Below are 20,616 nucleotides of genomic sequence, written 5' to 3' on the forward strand. Positions count from 1 at the left end.
TCGCCTCATTTATTGGGGACATTCAAGAAATGAAAATAATTTTTAAAGGCCTTAATCCAGCCACGATATTATTGTATTACGGTTTTCAACCTTTCGTGGATGAAAGTCGCATAAATAATTTACAAAATGGCATATAATTGGTTGAGAAAAGGTAAGCTATAATCGATGAGAAAAATAAAATAAAACGATCCTGTGACTATCGTTTATTCAAAGAGCTTCCGTAGCTGAGTTAGTTTCGACGAAGCCCTTGGGTTAAAAAGATCTGGGTTCGAACCCCGTCTAGGTGGCGATCTTATCAGGGTTCCCCCGATCTCATACGGAGACTGGAGGGATTTCCTTGTTTGAAATCGAGTTTTTCATCACATAAACAGGCAAAACGTGCAGGAGAAGATAAATTTCTGCATATTATACATTTAGACTTAAGTTTATCCTAAAATTATGGTTATGAAAGCCAATTTGGAAAGTTCCTGGACTTTAATGGCTTATAATGCTGCGAATTATTATTATTATTGCTTATTTAAGTTTAATTACACGCTATTTATGCATCTAGTCATAAATGCATGGAAAGTACGAAGTCTAGACTAATTGCCCTGCTGATATCAGATACCAGTAACATTATCAGGTTGGTATTACAGAGAAACTTAGAAAATTACATATACATTAAATGCATATATGACAATTTGGAAAAACCTATCCCAGTTATGCAAACTTTGGAAGTACCGCAGTACAGCACTGTGAACTGAATACTCATTAGCCAGATAGAGGAAGATCATGAAAGAGGTCATATTAATAGTTTTTGACAGCCAGTGCATTCGATAAATAACAAACACATTTCATACATAGAAGATAGCTTAAGAGACAAACCGATGCTGAACTTATAACGGCTGGATCACTTTCTGGAAATGATAATGACGGAGCTCATATACGGGAAAACTTGACCTAGAAAGGGTAAAATTTTTATAGTTTGTAGGCTACTTTTTTCATTTATCCTACGAATAGTATGTTCTTGTAATAAATTAATAGCTATTGAATAATAGTCTCCCTAGATCGTTATATTCCATCCAACAAGATGTAAAATATTCGTACTTAATATATATTAAAGTGCTAGTCATTACAGCTTTAATATGCCATTATTTTTTTCATATATATATATATATATATATATATATATATATATATATATATATATATATATATATATATATATTAATTTTTTTGTTTTGCTTGCAGCTCACCAAACTCTCGTGCCTTTCGCTGTAGTTCATTTGAAGCAGAGGGGACTGAGTGTCACTCAGACTTCTGTTATTTTAACATTTCTGCCAATTCCACAGATCCTCGCTCCTCCTTTGTTCGGAATGATTGCCGACAAACTAGGACGTTACAAGCCTGTACTGGTCTTCATTCTGATCATGTGCCTACTTTCCTCGTTAGGTCTGCTCTTTATTCCATACATATCTCCACCCGAATGTGAACAAGTGCCAATTAACATTTCTTGCAGCAACTCGGAAAACGTACAATTACTACTGAAAGAACATAATTGCGTTGATCGACCATCAAATGGCACTATTATCCTTCCTCTTAATGAATGCCAAATATCGTGTGATTATGTTCATTCCAATGTCATATGTTTCCAAAGCGAAGATGGAGAAGCGTGTGATGAACTAAACTTGAAGAACAGCACAGATATTCAAAACAATTTCACCTTCCGAACGACCCATCAAAATTCTTCTGAAGGAGTTTGCGCATACACTGTGGTTCCATTAATGTGGAATAACGTCAGTTTTCTTAAAGATAGCTGTTTTCTTTTCAATTCTAGCTGTGCGATGAGCTGTTTGGTTCCAAGAACGAGTGATTCAGATACCAATATCTCCAAAGTGTTAAAAAGAGAGTGTGTTTCCGATTCGCAAAAAAACCTCGTAACTATAGCAATAGCGTGTGCATTATTTTTAATCTACATGACATTTTCCCAGGTGTGCTTTCGGTTCACGGACTTCACAACTTTAGTGATGACAGAAAAATATAATGGAGACTTTGGTCGAGAAAGAGTATGGGCATCTTTGGCACCTGTTGTTTGGCCCCCTTTAGCAGGATACTTAATAGATCTTGCAAGCGAGCATTACGGAGAGAAGCAGTACTTTCCTGCCTTCTACATGTACTTTGGTCTTGTGGCTACAACTGCTATTATGGCCATAATCCTTAAACTGGAGGTCGCTGCTCCATCTTCACATATGTCAAGGAAAGCAATTCAACTAGTTAAAAATCCAGAAGTGGTCCTTCTTCTTGTTGGTTTATTTTACTTGGGAGCGATCCGAGGATTTACAGAAACATTTCTTAATTGGTTTCTTGTGGATCTGAATAGCCCCGGATACATTCTTGGACTGAGAAATACTGTGAGTGGACTTTTTGGAGTTCCTTTTCTGTTGGCGTTTAAGTGGTTGAGAAAATCAGTTGGTTTAGTGAATATGATAATCATAGGATTCTTTGGATACAGTATTCGATGTATTGGCTATTCTTACATGTACAACCCTGTATGGGTCTTGGCGTATGAGCTGTTGGATCCACTTTGTTATAACACTTACTGGTCGTCTGTTGTTATTTATACTGCAAGTCTAGCTCCTGAAGGGATTCAAGCTACGATACAGACCATCGTAGGAGCACTTTATTTTGGAATTGGTAAGAACGCACATTATATTTTTATTGTTATGCAATTTATAATATACTGAATACTGAATGACTTACGCTGAATCATTTACTATTTTAAACAAATTTCGATTATACTGCATTTAAAGAGCTACACAAAATATATTCAAGATTAAAATATCTTGAACATAATAGTGCAAGCAAATGACGCTTGCACTGAAAAACTTTGCGAACTTCAATTTATGGAACAGATCACAAAGTTATTGCACAAAACTGAATAGTCTATTCAGTTTTGTGCAATAACTTTATTGCACAAAACTTAATAAAAAAACTTTATTGTATTCATTAGGCGAATTACAAAGCATATTCTGTAACGATAATTAATAGTGCTTAATTTTCTTATTATTAAGAGTCATTTGTAATAATACAAAGTACAAAAATAACATCTATGGAGACTAAATATCTGATATAGTCATCTATCTGTAATCAAGACATTTCACATGTTCTCATGTTTAGGTTTATTTGAAAAACAAGTGGGATTCAGTGGAGCTGTTTTTGGTGACTTTTTCTGTTATTTTCTCAAACATTCAGATCATTTATTGCTGTCGCATTAGTTTGTTAGTACGCCCAGTTGTTTTCTTTATTTTCCATAAGCATTTTATTTGAAATACTAGAAACCATTCACATTTTTACTTCGATCATCTGAACGACGTAGTTCCAGCAACGATACAATTGTAATGAGTAAGATATATTTTAGCGTTTTTGTTATTATATTAATTTTCCAAATTTTTTTCAGTTATTTCGCTGAAGACCATCCTGTCTGTGTTAATTATATCAAGTGTAATAATTTTTTTTCGGTAAAAAGGAACAGTTGTACTTTTGATTCATTCAATATCCTGATTTTACCGTATATTTTTATTGTTACTGATTAAAAAGTGACGGACTGCCTTCATTAGTTTTACTGTTTTCATTAAAATTGAATCTTTATGGTAAATGTAATCTATTTGAATGTATTCTTTAATTTCTTCATCGTCATGTGTGTTAGGTTTTCTTTTATGTGTGCCATCGAAACTAAATGCTGAACATATTTTACATGGTTCAGGTTGGATCAGTTGAAAATGAACCCTTCTTCTTTTTCTAACTACTTAATAGTTGCTTCTTCAAGGCAAGCACAAGTACTGTTGGGCAGTCCTGCATCACATCTTTGTTAATATTCATTTATCTGTAAGAAGGTTGTATTTTCATATTCCTTTAGTGTTTTACAGCAGTTAATAAGCTGTTTAATGTCTTTGCCTCCATTGGTCAGTCGATATTGGCGAAGCCCTTCGATTGGACCTAGGTGTGAATCCCATCTAGGAGGCGGATAATCTTTGCCAGGGTATTTCAACTGAAGATGGGTTAGTAGAATAAGTAGAATTTCACCAGCCATTTGTACAGTGGTTGCTTTTCCCCTTTTGTCCATATTTCTTCTGTATTATCTGAGTTTAACATTTAGAGTTTCTGTATTCTTTTAAGTATGATCTACATCTTTCCGAAACACATTTTTTTCTTGACTTCCCTTTTATAGGATATTCTAAATTTAATCTTCATTTTTTGCTGAGATGAATTCGCGGTCAAGATCAATATAAGTTCACCATCTAGATCAATATTTTGTGTCATTTAACGAGCGTTGCACTCGATAATGTGTCACATCCAAGAGTACACTTTTTAATCAGAAATCTAGAGAGAGACGACTGGGACAATTTTATTTCCGTAATATTTTTAAATATAGAAAAAGAGACACACTATTTTTCGATAGTAATTATCTGTAACATGTAAATTCTTTTTCAATAATTTGAGAAAAGCAGCTAGCTAACCGCTCAATGTGTTGTGGATTCTATTTGAATCGCAGAGAGGTAACATACAAAGTAAAAACAATATAATAAAATAACCACAATGCAAAAACCTTTAAAGCCTGGTTCGCCTCTCCCTATCGTGCCATTTTTAGTTTCCATTGCTAATCTCATTGTCACTGTATTGGTATAATGTATTTTTTTATTGTGAATGCCACTTACGAAAAGTTGAGAACCCGTCATACTATTATAAACATTGCTCTAGAGACCAAATTTATCCTTTAGCAGACTGTTCAGCATCCCTCCCTCCCTCCGTTCTTGTCCTGTGGATCGACTTCATTATTTTCTTGAATAAAACATTAAGGCAAGTTTCTCAGCCGTTTCAACAAGGCGTTTTTGTTGTTATGCGTTTCGTCAACTCCTGTTATTCTTAATTTTATTCCTTTAATCACATTTCGATTTATTAACTTTCATTCCTTAGATATTTATTAGTTACCTCTCACCCAGTTTTCTAACTTATTTTTCCTTCAAGATTAAGTTAGAAAAACCTAGTTTTTTAACTTATTTCTCTCTCTCCATTAAATTACGGTATGTTTAATTCTGTGTTACTCTGTGCAATCTATACTAACGTTTTCGACTGCTTTGCAATATATGAAAAGGTTTCTTTTACCCTGCAGCAGTACGTATACAAATATCACGGGTACAGAAAATAAACGTGTGCTGTTTATTTTCTGTACCCGTGATATTCCATCTATCGGTCGAAGAAAAAATTGTGAAGTAAAAGTTTAAAAAAACAAAATCATTCTTTTAGGCGAAACTTGTTATAAACCATAGACGGCCTATATCCGCTTGTTATCACTTCCGCAGTTGAGTGCTTGATGAAAGGATAACTAGATTAGGGCAATAATCAATCACGTTTTGATTAGGAGCACGAGATCCCGAGTAGTTGTTCGAGATAAACTTCTCGGACAACTTTTCGAGGGTGACTTCGCAGATAAATATGTGGCGCTCTTTCTTACATTTCTAAGCATCAGGCTCCAGAACATTTTGTCATCTTCGTAATATTGAATTCTATATCCTTCCCAAATCCCCTGATGACTTTTATTTGATTGCGGTACATAACTTAGTTTTCTTACATTTATATTATCTGTATTCTTTCAGAAAACCTGCTGAGTTACTTGACAAGATCCTTCTACATTTCGTTTTGTTTTCTCTTTTATTTTAACAGGACTTCTTTAACGTTTCAAATCCACTATAAAGTTCTGAGTTTTAAATCCTTGTAGTCAACTTCTCACGTGATTCCTTAGCTGAATGAAATAATCAGTCATCTTGAGATTTTGCCAATGGGTTTCAGAGTTTCAGTTCTTTTCTTCAATTTTTTTCATTTTTTTTCTAAAATAAATTTGTATATTTGAGTTACCAGTTCATCTCTAAACGATAATTGACTTTGGTTATATTTAAAACGTTCGCATAGGGTTTCCTTTTAAATGTAATACTCATTTTTATTCTACTCAAAACTAAATGATGATCATTTGCTTCGTGTAGTTCAAAAATCTCTCGTTAGTATTCCATCCCGAATCTGAATTACTCCCAAGTTACCGTTATCATCAATAACATAATGAATAAGACCTAATTTTTTGTGCTGTAGCTTCATGTGAGTTTATAGGCATCATTATTTTGAAAAATTGTGTTAATAATGTTAGTCCACGTCTGTAAGCAGAAATTCAAGTACTTATCGATATTTTCAGCTTTATCCTTTTCTCAAAATTTTCGAAAAGCATTTTAGTTAAGATTCACTTCCCACACCGTCTAGTTTCCTATTCTATTTCAAACTTTTTTTTTGCACACACAACTGAGCCTTCGTAGCTCAATCAGTATACACGAAGCCCTTTAGTCGGAAAAAATCTGAGTTCCCGTCTTGGACATGAAGCAACTCTGCTAGGGCTTTTCAGCCGAAGGTGAGTTATCCAGTTTTATACTGTAGCGACATGGTTTTTATTCCAGAAATGCTTTGCCTCCGAAAACAATGAAATTGCCCCCAAGAAGACACAAGACACATAATTTACAGCTATATCAGACAATGTAGATTGCATCAACCGCCCTATAATAAGCAATATTAGGTTTCTGAGCTGTTAGTTAGTACGTGACAGGCAATTGAGCCTAATACGACATGGAAGGCAAGATTTCTGTAGATCCAGAATTTTTGTGGTATCATAGGCAAGAATACATGTAGTGGACTAATTTCCTATTTTGAAATTTTTCCACATCACTTCTTAAAATTGCATGACATGCAAGATTATCTTAGGGTTTAGTAATGAGCACTTTTTTATTCAGTTTCCTTCATCACTACTGCCTGCACATATCAGTGTATAGTTATTATTTAATATTTCTTAATGGTCTTAGTAACGGCAGTCAAGTTGACATGGTATTTCTGTAATTTTCTGGTGATGTTTCTTACACTGATGATGCCTTCATTACTGTTGAGTCCGATGTTCTTCTCTTAAGTCAGTGGTTCTCAAACTGTGGGGCGTGATACGGGGGGGGAGAATAGCTTGAAAGGGGGGAGCAGCATACTTTCCTACAGATAAAAATTAAAACTGCCCTAAATCAGTTTTAAAAATAACAACAAATAAAAATACAGAAAGAAAAACTTTTGATGATACAAGTTTTATTAGCAAGGAATTCCTAACTTTCAGCCAAAAAGCATTGAAGATCCTTATTCCTTTCGTAACAACCTATTTATACGAGAAAGGCTTTTCTGCTTTGGTAGCTATAAAGTCAAAGTATCGTTCAAGACTAAATATTGCTAAAGAACTCAGAGTGGCCATTTCTGATATTACATCACGTTTTGATAAACTTTGTTCTCAAAAGCAGGCTCATCCATCACATTAGACTTTGACAAATAAATGTTTGATTATTTTTACAGAGAAAAATTAAATACTTGTTAGTTAAATATTGTTTCATTTCAGTACATATTTTGGTTAATTGCACGTGTTAAAACTAATTTTTATTGTAGGCCTAATATTGTGATACTTTAATTATTTTGTGTCAAAAACTGTTAAATAGTATGTAGAAAACACAAAATAAACAATAAAACGTCAAATTTAATATGACTTCTATTTAGATAAATAAAAACGGTGGGGGGGGGGGCGCTGACAGTGTTTTCTCTTGTCAGGTGGGGCTCAGGTAAAAAGTTTGAGAACCACTGTCTTAAGTGATTTCCACTACTCATCCTGGTTTCTCTAACGAAAACAACATGACTTTGTTTAAGCCAATGATGCCCCGCTGAGAATGACACCTGATTATGCTGTATCATCATATTTTGCGTATGAATTAGCCAACAGAATAAATTTAGAAAAGTGACGACCTGCTAGTTTGTTTACTATCGAAGCAACGGAAGACCACGAACGGCGATAAATTGATTTTATGACACAAGTGTCAATTGGTTATTTACATTTCTTTTCCTTACATGAGACAGCTATTGGATCGTGTTGCATAGTTCGTGTAAAAAATGTATATTCTTTACACGAAAGGAACCTCATTTACACAAAACGTCTATTGGCTAACATCATAAAAATAAGCGGGAACAGACTGGAGAAAATACACGAGATTTTTTTAACTGTTATTGTTGAAAACAGATAGAAATAGCAAATTTTTGTAGATTTAAGAAACAATTATATAGATGTTGTGGCTGGGTGATAAGTTACTTTAAAATTAATGTATAATTTAATGTCTGATTAATCACTGTTGAACAGGTTTGTTAGGAAATAAAATGCGTTAGAAAAAGAAGAAGCGAATTGTGAAGGTTTATCTTGATATCTACCCATCTTTCATATCCTTATTGACACATCTTTTCCCAGGTATGAAGACAGCCGCCGAGGTCTTCAGAAAATATTGTCATTGCAGGTTTGAACAATGTTGGTATTTTTTCACTCTTCATAATAATAAATATACGTGAAAAAATTTGCATCTACAGAATATAGTTTTTTCTTATGCAAAACTGAAATTTGCATCTACATACTATAGTTTCTTAGACCACATGCCCTATGATTATCAAAGCAAACTTGAAATTTTCATGCATTCTCTGTACCTCAATGCAATCTAGCATTTTGATTTATGCCAAATTAGCGCTTATTATTTCAGAAATTCTTTTCTTTTCAAATATAAAACTTTTCAAAATCTTACAACAGAAAATAATTAATATTTTCTCTAGTATTAGTTAGGTATTCGTTACTTGTGGTATTTCTGGTTTTTATCTTAACTACATACTGTTATTTCTGATGTCAGTAATATATATCATCATCATCATCATCATCATACGTATCAAGGATTTAGGCCTAGCATGGCCTGTTCCGGCCTTAGAAGTCATCGTTGAATCGTTTAAGAGGTCGTCTTGGTTTTCTTTTTCCTAATGGCTTGTACTTTAAGGCTTGTTTTGGTAATCTTTCTGTTTTCATTCTTTGAACGTGTTCCATCCATTTATGTTTATATTTTTAAATTTTTTCTATTACTGGTTCTTGGTTTAATTCTTTCATAATATCTTCATTTCTTTTGTGATCAAATAGGGTATACTTTGCAGTTTTTCTCATAAACTTCATTTCTGCTGTTGTTAATCTTTGTTTGTCTTTTTGTTTTATTGTCCAGATTTCGTTTCCATACCTTAAGACCGGTAAGGCTAATGTATTGTATACTTTTAGCCTGGTTTGTTTTTGAACTAGGTTTGGTTTAAATATAGAGTTAATTACACCTGTTATTTTTAAATATTTTGCAATTTTTACGTTTATATCATTTTCATTTTCATATGTGATCATACATCCTAAGTAGTTAAATGAATTCACTGTTCTAAGATCTTGTTATCTAATACTATTTTAGTTCTTGCTGGATCTTGTCCTTTAAAGGCCATAGTTTTTGATTTTTCCGTTGATATTATCATACCATAATCTTTGCATATCTCATTTAGATTTAAAATAGCTTTCTGTAAGTTATCTTCAGAATTTGTAATTATTATTTGGTCGTCTGCAAAGTGGAGAGTGTTTAAGTTAACTGTAGGTGAAAGTTTAATTCCTTGATTCAAATAAATTTTTACTCCATTTTATTATTATTTCATTTAAGTAGATATTAAAAAAGTTGCTGAGAGGGGACATCCCTGTCGGACCCCTTGGTTTATCTCTCTCGTATATGATAGCTCGTGATTTAATCTTATTTGTATTTGATTATTTTCATATATACTTGTGACAGCTTTTAGGATATTATTTGGTATTTGTCTTTCTTTTAATATGTTAAATCATATGTTTTTTTTTAACTTTGTCAAATGCTTTTTCAAAGTCAATAAATGCAATATGTGTTTCTAAATTATATTCTCTTCTTTTCTCTATTATTAATTTTAGGCAAAAGGCTGGGCTATACATGATCGTCCTTTTCTAAATCCATTCTGTACCTCTAGAATAAAGTTTTCGGAATATTTCATTAGTTTGGTATTTAAGATTCTGGTATATATTTGTAACAGGAATTTAGTATACTGATACCTCTATAGTTTTCAGGGTCATCTCTATTACCTTTTTTAAAGATAGGAATCACAATTGCTTTTTTCCATTCTATTGGGGGGGGGGATACCAGTTGAGTAAATTTTATTTAAAAATAATAGGAGTCTTTCTTTGAATCTTGTTCCTGCGTATTTATATAGTTCTGAACCTAGCTTATCTTCTCCAGGTGATTTTCCGTTTCTTGTTTCTTTCAGGCTGATTTCTAATTCTTCTTCAGTTATTTCCTTTTCATTTTCGTTAATTGTTTGCCAGTTGTCTTTTTTAAAATATTTGTCTCTCCACAGTTCTGTGTAGTAATTTAGAAATTCTTCTAATTTTAATTCAGTGTTTAATTTTATGTTTTCTTTGGTATCTGCATTTAGGTGTTTCAAAATCTTATATACATTGGGTCTTATTTTATATAAATCATGTTCTAAATTAGAAACAAATTTATTCCATGATTCTCTGTCTTTTCTGACTTCTCTTTTAGCTATGGCTCTTATTCTTTTATATTCTATTTCATCTTCTAATCTTTTACTGCTTAACCATTTGTGATAGGCTTCTTTTTTCTTTTTGATTATTTCTTTGATTGTATCATCCCAGATCTTCAGTTTTTTTCTTTTATTGAATTTTTTGGTCTTTCCTAAGCTTTCATTTGCTGCTGCATTTAGTATTGTTTTTATGTTAAGCCATTCTATTTCTATTTCTTCATTTTGTTTTATTTTATCTAGATATTGGTTAATTCTTTGTTCATATAGCCATTGTACATTTGTATCATTCAATAGTATAGTTTTATAAACAAATGTTTCAATTTTTCTTTCTGTTCTTGTTACTTGTAGCCATTTAGGTGGTAATCTTAATTTTTATTTTGACAAGGAAGTGGTCACTGCTTATTTCACATCCTATGTTACCTCTGAGTAATATATATATATATATATATATATATATATATATATATATATATATATATATATATATATATATAAAACAGCCTTATTTGATGAATTTATCATCTTTCCTTTTTTCTGATTTAACTAGACCTTTATTAATGATTCATTGAGGAATGAGGCAGAGCCATTAACTAGAATAGTCATTGCTAGACAATATGGAAATCAAACGAGGAAAAGTATTTATTTATTTGGAATAAATTTGAGAAAATCGTATAAAGAATTTAAAAAAGAACATTGACGAAAGAAAACTAATACCCAACAAAAGTTACAGAGCGGCTTATATGATTTCAATAATACTATTTTTCTTCTTAATTCTTCACTTATCCAATCGAAGACAGATGATGCAATATGTTCACCCCGTGAAACCTACTTTTTTTATAAAAGAGACTGAATGTACCTGCCTCAGATTTACTCTTCTGCATCGTAATGTTGCACAGAAGAAATAAGTGGCCTTGATTAAGTAGTTAAAGAACATTCTCAAGTTTCACTAGAGACGGCACGATGGACGTGCTATCTCCAAAGAAATAGGATTACGGTTAAAAGGTCGTAGGTACCTGATATTGTCCAGGACTTCTCTTACATAAAAACTTACACTTCTTACATAAATGTAGGGTTAATCAGAAAAACGCAATTTTATCAGTTTTTTTAAAAGTTTTTGAAACACTTCTTCAAACCTTAAAACAGGCTGCGTTTTTTTATCATTTTTTACTAAAATATTCTAAAACGTATATACGATTTAATTTTTTTTAATAATAATAAGAAAATGGTGATGATGATGATGATGATGGCGATATCACTTAGACTGCTTCAGATTCATTTCATTATTTATTTAGTATATCAATTTGGTTTATTGCGATCTATTTGTGTCAGATTTTATCATTCCGATGCTTCGAAAAGGATATCAAGATGATATCTATAGAAGAATATTTATAGAAGCCTTTTTGAAAGTCGGTTAGCTGATCCTATAAGTAGGCTGAAGGGATTTTATTCCCTAAAACAAAGCTTTTTGTTCCTTTTTTGTGTGTATAATATCAGTTAATGTCAGAAGTATTGCAATGCTGGAGTGGATACATTTTTAGCAATTGTACAGATAATAAAAAGTGGTTCTAAGTGGAAAATTATGCCGTGTTTTTTTTTTTTTTTGCTGTTGTTTTGTTTTAATGGCGACTGCAGAAAGACGCTATGGCCAAGATGTCTTTGTGTCAGGAAATGTTGTAAGTGTCAGCCCAAGGAGGGAAGTCTGTCTGTCTGGTGAATCTGAATATAATTAAGAGTCAAGAGATCTGTAGTGAGATTTTTATTAAGAGGAATTATACAGCATAGAATAAACACTTCTAAATACTTCTAATAATCTCCGGAGTTCTGTCAATGTGGTGACATTCAAGGACGAGATTTGTAGCACGTCATTCCACTTCGTTCATCAGGTGTTCAGTTTGGTTCAGACTGGAATTTCTAAGTTTTCCTCATATTATCATCTTAATTTCGAAATTTTATCTTGTCCAGAATGTGGAAGCATACTGTTCCTTATACTATACACAAAATTGGAATAATTCCATACCACGAAAAACAATCGCACAATATCGCACATACTTTCATCGTTTAGAAAATTACACACTATAACACTGTCGCTTACTTGTGATTAGAATTGAATATGAATCAAGCCAAAGTCTTTTATTTGCATGGTTCCTGAGAACGTAGTTTATATTTACTTGTTATTTGCCTTATGTTTATACTTGTACAGCCAATATTTCTGATACCACAGTATAATATATATATATATATATATATATATATATTTTTTTTTTTTTAATTTTTGTTTGAGTGTTCTGTAAAAGAATTCGTTAAGGGTTTCTCATGCTTCATAAACTAATGATTTATGAACAGGTAGAGGAATAGGAAGTCTAATCGGTGGCTCGCTAATGAGTAAATTTGGAGCTCGTATTGCATTCAGATCGTTAGGGATAGCTGCAGGAGTGGGAGGATTTATGTATTCTGCTCTGTTTTACTTCGCTTTGCCAAAAAAGCATCAAGATAAGGAGACTAATGCAGGTAACTTATCTATCCTTTTTAAAAAATTAAAAATTTTAAATAAATTAAAGTTTAAAATTTATTATTATTACTAAATTTACATTCAGGCACCATGTTTGTCGCTTAGTTAGATTCTACCCAAAAATTAATCTACTATCGTGTGGTTGACAATAATATCATTGATCGTACAAATGTGGGTGTAAAATCTTAGGTATTATCTCTGTATTTTATCTAAATTAAAAAAGTTGGCATTAATAATATCGTATATTTTCCTAATCTTATAGAGCGATATGAGATGTAATATTTAGATAGATATACAGAGAGAGACAGAGAGAGAGACCATTTTAATGCTTAAATATTCGCACATGATTTTTTTTTCAGTGTTGGCATGATGTTAACTTTCCTGTTCAGGTGTTCCTGGTTGATTATGGAATAAAGTTCTGCATAACATAATATTAATAAATATCTACAAACTCATGAAAACAATAACAGCGATAATATTCCACGCAGCACTAAGTTTGAGGCTATTTGTGAAGAAGATATTCAAATCGTGACTCAGCTTCTGGGGACGATGAACGGCATCGCCAAATTCCCTGACTAGACTAAATGGGTAATCAGTATGGGTGACTTTAATTATCCAAACATTGATATTATGTCAGAGAAAACTCATGATAAGAATGAAGCAGAATTTATTGAATTATTCTGATACTACTTTCGCAAGCAACATACAAAAGAAAGAACTCGAGGTCAAAGTGTGTTATATTTGATCGTAATCTCAGAAGAGGTCTCAATTAATAATGTGACTGCTTTGTAAGCAGTTAGCAACAGTGATCATGCTATTTTGCCCCAATCTGTTGGTCGGTATATGGATGGTCCAATCAGGGCAGGTTACATGCTGAACTACAAATCTGGAAATTATGAAAACCTCAGGAGAATACAATCTTTGGCCCTGTGTAGTATTTACTGAATCGGAAAGGCATCAATAAAGCATTGGAAAGAGTAGGCCAGAAAAGTTACGAATTAACATAATTTTTGACATATTAAACCAGCGAAAACAATTACTATAATGTATATTTCATTAGGTTTAAGTAACATATTATTCTGACCTGGTATAACGCCTTAAGTTATAAACTCTATTCGTATCTAGGGTGGTGCCACTTTTTAACAGACGTTCTACTGTAAAATAATACAAAGTGCAGATAATGAATGACTAAACAGATGTTACGTCTTCAACTATTATTCATTATTATTTCTATCTGATTTACTATCATTCTAAATTTCTGAATAATCCATGATTAAAACTATTCGTTCAGACCATTCTTTATCAACGTTTTCATTGAATACTTTGAAGAAAATAAAATATTAGATATTCTCGACAGGAATAATATTTCGTGTCCTGAACATTATGAACATTATGAACATGAGGCAGGACATTTTCCTCCCAAAAGGGAATTATATATCCTCTCGCAAAACTAAAAGGCCTAGTTTTTCACAATATACAAGTCTCGTTATCCTTTTTTTTTTTTTTTTGCTGTTGTCGTTAATTTGACTGCAATTTTAACCAAATTGAACCTCTATTTAATCATTTCAAAACTATTTTAGACTAATGTTAACACACTAGAAATCATAGACCTTTACTCGCATCCTGCCTAATCCATGCATTTTTAAAGATAACATTTTCATCCATTCCCTTCAAGTTGCACGTGTATTTATTAATATTGTTGTCCAGTGATCTATCTTCACTTGTCTACAGATCGAATTTCTTATAACAGAAGTGTTATTAAAGGAATAGAATTAAAAGTACAGCAAACATAAAGTAAAAGGGACACAAACATATATTATAAATACAATTTAGCAGTCGAAATTACGAGTTACATTTAAACATCCATTCTTCTATCATTTAAAGAATTCATCGAAATGTTCTACAGCAGTCTTTAAAATTGTATTGCTTTCGTCTTTCTCTTTTGATTTTTTCTTGAATTTTTTCGCTACTGGAAAACACATTTTCACCGTCAGTTTTTACAGAGATCAAGAAGTCATTCAGAATTCGATCTCAACAAACAATAATGTGGTTTCGGGCTGAAAAACCTTTGACAGAAAGTGTTGGTCATCGCTGAAAATGAGTGGAACCATCCTTGAAAATTTGTCATATTATATTGAAATATTTAGTAGTATTCTCTAACTATGTGCAAATGCTCTAAATGTCTAAATGCTCTCCTAACATTGAAATCTTGTCATTTGTCTAATAAATGTGTAGTTGTGCATCTAACTGAAAGAACCAAATTTCTTACTCCTTCAATAGCATTTCGGCATTTTTATTTTTATTTTTTTTTAATATTCTTCGCATATTTTACCAATTAAAATATTTTCGCTTTTCACATTATTTGAGTCATATATATTGCTATATTATGTAAATATTTGAAGTGTTCCTACTGAAATTTTTTTCCAAAATTCACTCAAAAATGAATGCTAATTATTTGATTTTTGTAGCACTCACATCATTGTTCTTTAAAGGTATACAGTAATTTTAGCAAGCATTTCTTTTTCGATCGTTTCTACTGTTTGAAACGACGCTTAACTTTGGTAGTATCTGAATGTGTTATCTGAATCTGTGGAGTTCGCAGAACTCTACAGCCAAAGGAAATGCTCTGTCATCTATTCTGTTTTCATGCTCCAGTAATATTCGTCAGTGGATTATAAATACTTTCGTAGTTCAGCTTACTCTAGATCTTTGTTTCTCATCAGCCATACCGGTAACTATTCTAGACAGTGAATAAATGTCCTTCTCAAAATTTTGGCTTGGAGCCAAGAGCAACAATGCAAATGATTAGACCAATTGCAGGAGCTCAAATTTGAAAATAGCAATGTTGACCGGCGATAAGATCAGAAACACTGTTCTAGATTTGTTCTTGAGTATTATATCTTCTAAATAAATTCCTGTCTTCTGATATTTCTTTAATGCTATTTCTTTAAAATAAAAAGAAAAGAACAACATTCCAACTTTATATTTTTCTTAAACCGCAACGTTTTAGAAATTCAATTTTATATTAACTTTTCCTCATCGGATTACCAAATAACCAATTTTATCTGTTTACATTATTTCCATTCTAAATATGTATACTTTAATGGATACGTCTGAAACCTGAACATGATTCTGGTTATTTTAATAGTTTTTTAAAAACTCTCATCTGTTGCATAAAACTAAAAAATTTGATCAGCAAGCATAAGTCCTTAAAAGGACTGGCTTAAAGGGGCGAAGCAAGAATTCTTTTCATATTCCCCGTTATCTCTAGAGGACAGTGTAAGGAGAAGGCGTTATTGATATGGCAGGAGGGCAACAGCAATAGCCGAACCTCAGAACTTCATTGTCTACAGCATTGCCATCCATTACCCTCCACGTTCCAAGCATAAGTCCTTATAAGGACTGGCTTAAAGGGGCGAAGCAAGATTGCTTTTCATATTCCTCGTTGTCTGTAGAGGACAGTGTAATGATAAGGCGTTATTGAGCTATAAAGCTCTGATCATGGCAGGAGGGTAACAGCAATAATTAGAACCTTCATTGGCTGCAGCATTGCCATCCATTACCCTCCTATGGTCAATTACCTCCCAAACATAAGTCCTTATAAGGACTGGCTTAAAGGAGCGAAGCAAGAATTTTCCCCGTTGTCTGTAGAGGACAGTGTATGGATAAGGTGTTATTGAGCTATATAATAAATAATAAAGCTCTGATCATGGCAGGAGAGTAACAGCAATAGCCGAGCCTCAGTTAGAACTTCATTGGCTACAGCATGGCCATCCATTACCCTCCAAGGGTAATGCCTCATTGCATCTTACGGTCGATTCCTTCAGCTCCACCCAAACATAAGAATAATAACTAATAACTTCTGTGGCTTCAATCCCATGGATTATTATCCCTTCATCTCTATGAAAAATGGTTTAAATGAATGAGAATTTATCGAGCACCTGGCTCACCCATTTTAGGGCAGTGTGGGAGCGTCTGTACCGATGAGCAGAGCCGCTTTTGGACGCTTGTGTTTCCACCTATCGTTTTCATCGTAGTTAGATGACTCTCGAATGAGTTGATTGGGATGACTGGCTGCTTTGGTGAAATATGTAATGGCAGTATCACGGAGAAACATGTGAATATCAGAAATGGCAGCGTCTCGGTGGAGGAGAGTATTCCTGACAAACCACGGACCATTGAATATCATACGGACACATTTGTTCTGGATGACCTGTAGCTTTTTGATGTTGCTAGGAGGGGTGTGACCCCATGCCGGTGATCCATTACTTAATGTGGGTCTAATGATTGTTTTGTAGATCTGTAGTTTATTTTCTGTGTGAAACGGCTTCTTCGGTTGAGAAGAGAGTAAAGTTGCATAATTCCGGAGTTTGCCTTGCTGCAGGCATAGTCTATCTGAGAGTTAAAGTTGAGGTGGTTGTCTAGTTGAATACCTAAATATTTGGTGCTGGATTTCCATGGAATAGTTGTGTTGAAATGTTTGACTTCTCCATAGTGGGATGCCCTCCGTCTTGTGAAGAGAATAGCAGTACTTTTGTCGGCATCCAGAACTATTCTCCATTTCCTGAGCCATTTTTCCAGGTGTGTTGCTGTAATCTGCAAGCGCAGTGTAGCTAAGTTCGGCCTGAGAGAGATCTACTCAAAATTGCCATGTCATCCGCATAGCAAGCTGTGGTAGTTGATGTCGTGTTAGGGGCGTGAGCAACGAAGATGTTAAAAAGCAGCGGAGAGAGCAACGAGCCTTGTGGAACACCTGCAGTGATTCTTTTCAAAGAGGATTTGAGTCCTCTCAACTTGACCTGAAATTTCCGGTTTTTTTAGAAAGGAGTCGATAAGTTTGATAAGGTAGAGCGGAACTTTGGCCATAAATAATTTATAGATGAGGCCTTTGTGCCGAACCTTATCAAAGGCTTTTGCTACATCCAGAAAAACAGCTCCTGTATCTTGTAGCCAACTGAATCCAGTAGTGATAAATTCGACCAGTCTGTGAACTTGTTGTGTAGTACTGTGCCCGGTTCGAAACCCAAACTGCTCTTTCGGTATTGTGTTGTTATTGTTCACCACATCTCGAAGTCGATTAAGGATGATTTTTTCTGCAATTTGTCCCAAGCATGAAAGGAGACTGATGGGTCTGTAACTTTGCGGTAACTGAGGCGTTTTTCCCGGCTTATGAATGAGGATTACATCTGTTTGTTTCCATCGGATTGGAAAATAGTTTAGTCTGAGTATTGAATTTATGATTGCTACCAAATGCATGACAGCTTTGTGCGGAAGGGTCTTGATTGTTTTGTTGTTAATTTCATCTGGACCAGGGGCTTTTTTGTTGTTAAGCTTCCTAATGATTGAGTAGTCCTCTTTAGGCGCCAAACATAAGCCCTTATAAGGACTGGCTTAAAGGGCCGAAGCAAGAATGCTTTTAATCTTCCCCGTTATCTATAGAGGACAGTGTAGGGATAAGGTGTTATTGAGCTATTAAAGTTCTGATCATGGCAGGAGGGTAACAGTAATAGCCGAGCCTCAGTTAGAACTTCATTGGCTACAGCATTGCCTTCCATTACCCTCCAAGGGTATTAATCCCGATGTTCTATCGCCAAACATAAGTCCTTATAAGGACTGGCTTAAAGGGGCGAAGCAAGAACGCTTTTAATCTTCCCCGTTATCTGTAGAGGACAGTGTAGGGATAAGGTGTTATTGAGCTATTAAAGCTCTGATCATGGCAGGAGAGTAACAACAATAGCCGAGCCTCGGTTAGAACTTCATTGACTACAGCATTGCCATATTTAAAGGTAAAGCCGTCTCTAAAAATTCGGATGATCCCTAGGCCACTCAATCGTGGGCGAAAGTGACCGTCCATCTTTCGCCTTAAGAGAGCGAACTCAAACTCTCGAATCTCAGCGCCCCAGAGGGGTAACAGCAACAGCCGAACCTCAGTTAAACTTCATTGATTACAGCATTGCCATCCATTACCCTCCAATGGTATTGGATTGAACGTCAAACATAATAACCAGTCCTTATAGTCTTTATAAGGACTGGCTTAAAGGGGCGAAGCAAGATTGCTTTTCATATTCCTCGTTGTCTGTAGAGGACAGTGTAATGATAAGGCGTTATTGAGCTATAAAGCTCTGATCATGGCAGGAGGGTAACAGCAATAGCCGAGCCTCAGTTAGAACTTCATTGTCTACAGCATTGCCATCCATTACCCTCCCTGGGTACCAATTTTAGTCGCTTCATACGACATGCATTAGCTACATTGGTGCCATTTAATATAATATTTATTTTTTATTCTTTTAGGTGTATTTATTTTAGAATATTTTATTAATACAAAACTTAAATTGAATGTATCTTTAATATTTAGCTAGTAACACTATTAAATTGCAATGTTGTTATTTATAAATTTTAATTTACTTATTCAGAATATGATAAATATTATTCCTAAAATGCATTTCAGGTGAAGTGGACAAGAAGGAATCATCAGATCGGGAAAGCAATCATGACAAAGTGGCTCAAGCCAAATTATAAGTGCCTAAAGGTGTTCATTTGTAAATAGCATATTCGTGTGAAATTCAATATTTTTATTGTAATCATTCTTTACAAATATTTCTGGAGTTTCCAAAATTACTGGAGCAAACATTTTTGGACTTATTTCTCGTATTTATGACTATTTAATTGTTTAATTATTAACGTTAGTTTAATTAAAACTTTATGCATTCATTTTAATCAGCATATACATTTTATTTAAAAATTAATATAAGGAATAGAATAAATGTATTTTGTATTATACTCCCTACATCAGAATTCATCTTCATTTAAAGAATTACTTTTTTGTAAAAATATGTCAATTATATTTTAAAAAAACCCATTCCGATCGCGCTATTAGTAATCATGTACTGAAAGTATCGCTTGTTCTATTGCGAACAGATATTATAAATATAACTTTAGTTAAAGACGAGACCTCATTTTAGCTAAATTTATTTCCATTTCGGTTTCATTAAACTAGCACAATATTCACATGACTTGTTGTTCCTAGTCGCTTGACCGTATGGTGTAGTTTCAAAGGAAAGACTGGTTATATAAAATGCCCCTGGATAAATATCACCAAATATCAGATAAAAAATTTGCATGTCCAATAGTTTCAAGTAAGGAAACAAGTTCCTATACTGCGTGAAAAGAATTCATGCAGATGCTATTAGAAAAATGCTTTTGATCTTAACATTGATGTAGCATAGAATTCCCTATATTAACAAGAACGTTGATTATTCTTGTAGACACTAGCGGACAAGTAATATTTTAGTTATATTTTTCATAAGCTTTTATTTTCATAAATGTTTACATAGTGCAATGAGGTTGACGCCCTCGATTAAAAAATTCTTATTATTAACACTAAGAGCTATGGTATGACCTGTGCTATGAGCTCATTCCAACCTTTGCGAGGGTTCCCAGAAAAAGGTTGAAGTGATAGTCGTCCAGTATCTCGATACTCGCCAAGTGCCTTAGACGAGATGATAGTAGTGATGACTGAAATTAAGAGTCTTTCGTATTTTATCTACAAATAAAGATTTTAATCTCAGTAGATATGCAAATAATGTTCTTGGGGAATAAAGTGGACGTTCTAACTTTCTTTC

At 33.6% G+C, this 20,616-nt stretch overlaps 1 protein-coding gene across 1 annotated transcript; it reads left to right on the forward strand.

Moving 5' to 3' along the window:
* Positions 1–1,243: 1,243 nt before the first annotated feature.
* On the forward strand, positions 1,244–20,374 carry LOC150109169 (major facilitator superfamily domain-containing protein 6-like protein A). The gene is made up of 3 exons (XM_090405913.1): positions 1,244–2,673; positions 12,829–12,993; positions 19,443–20,374. The coding sequence occupies exons 1-3, from the start codon at positions 1,356–1,358 to the stop codon at positions 19,511–19,513; spliced, it is 1,554 nt and encodes a 517-aa protein (XP_090262039.1). The 5' UTR covers positions 1,244–1,355; the 3' UTR covers positions 19,514–20,374.
* The last annotated feature ends 242 nt before the right edge of the window (positions 20,375–20,616 follow it).

This window comes from Typopeltis vanoorti, chromosome 2, assembly GCF_054136105.1.
Source record: "Typopeltis vanoorti isolate ZY-2024b chromosome 2, IOZ_Tvanoo_1.0, whole genome shotgun sequence".
Taxonomy (NCBI): domain Eukaryota; kingdom Metazoa; phylum Arthropoda; class Arachnida; order Uropygi; family Thelyphonidae; genus Typopeltis; species Typopeltis vanoorti.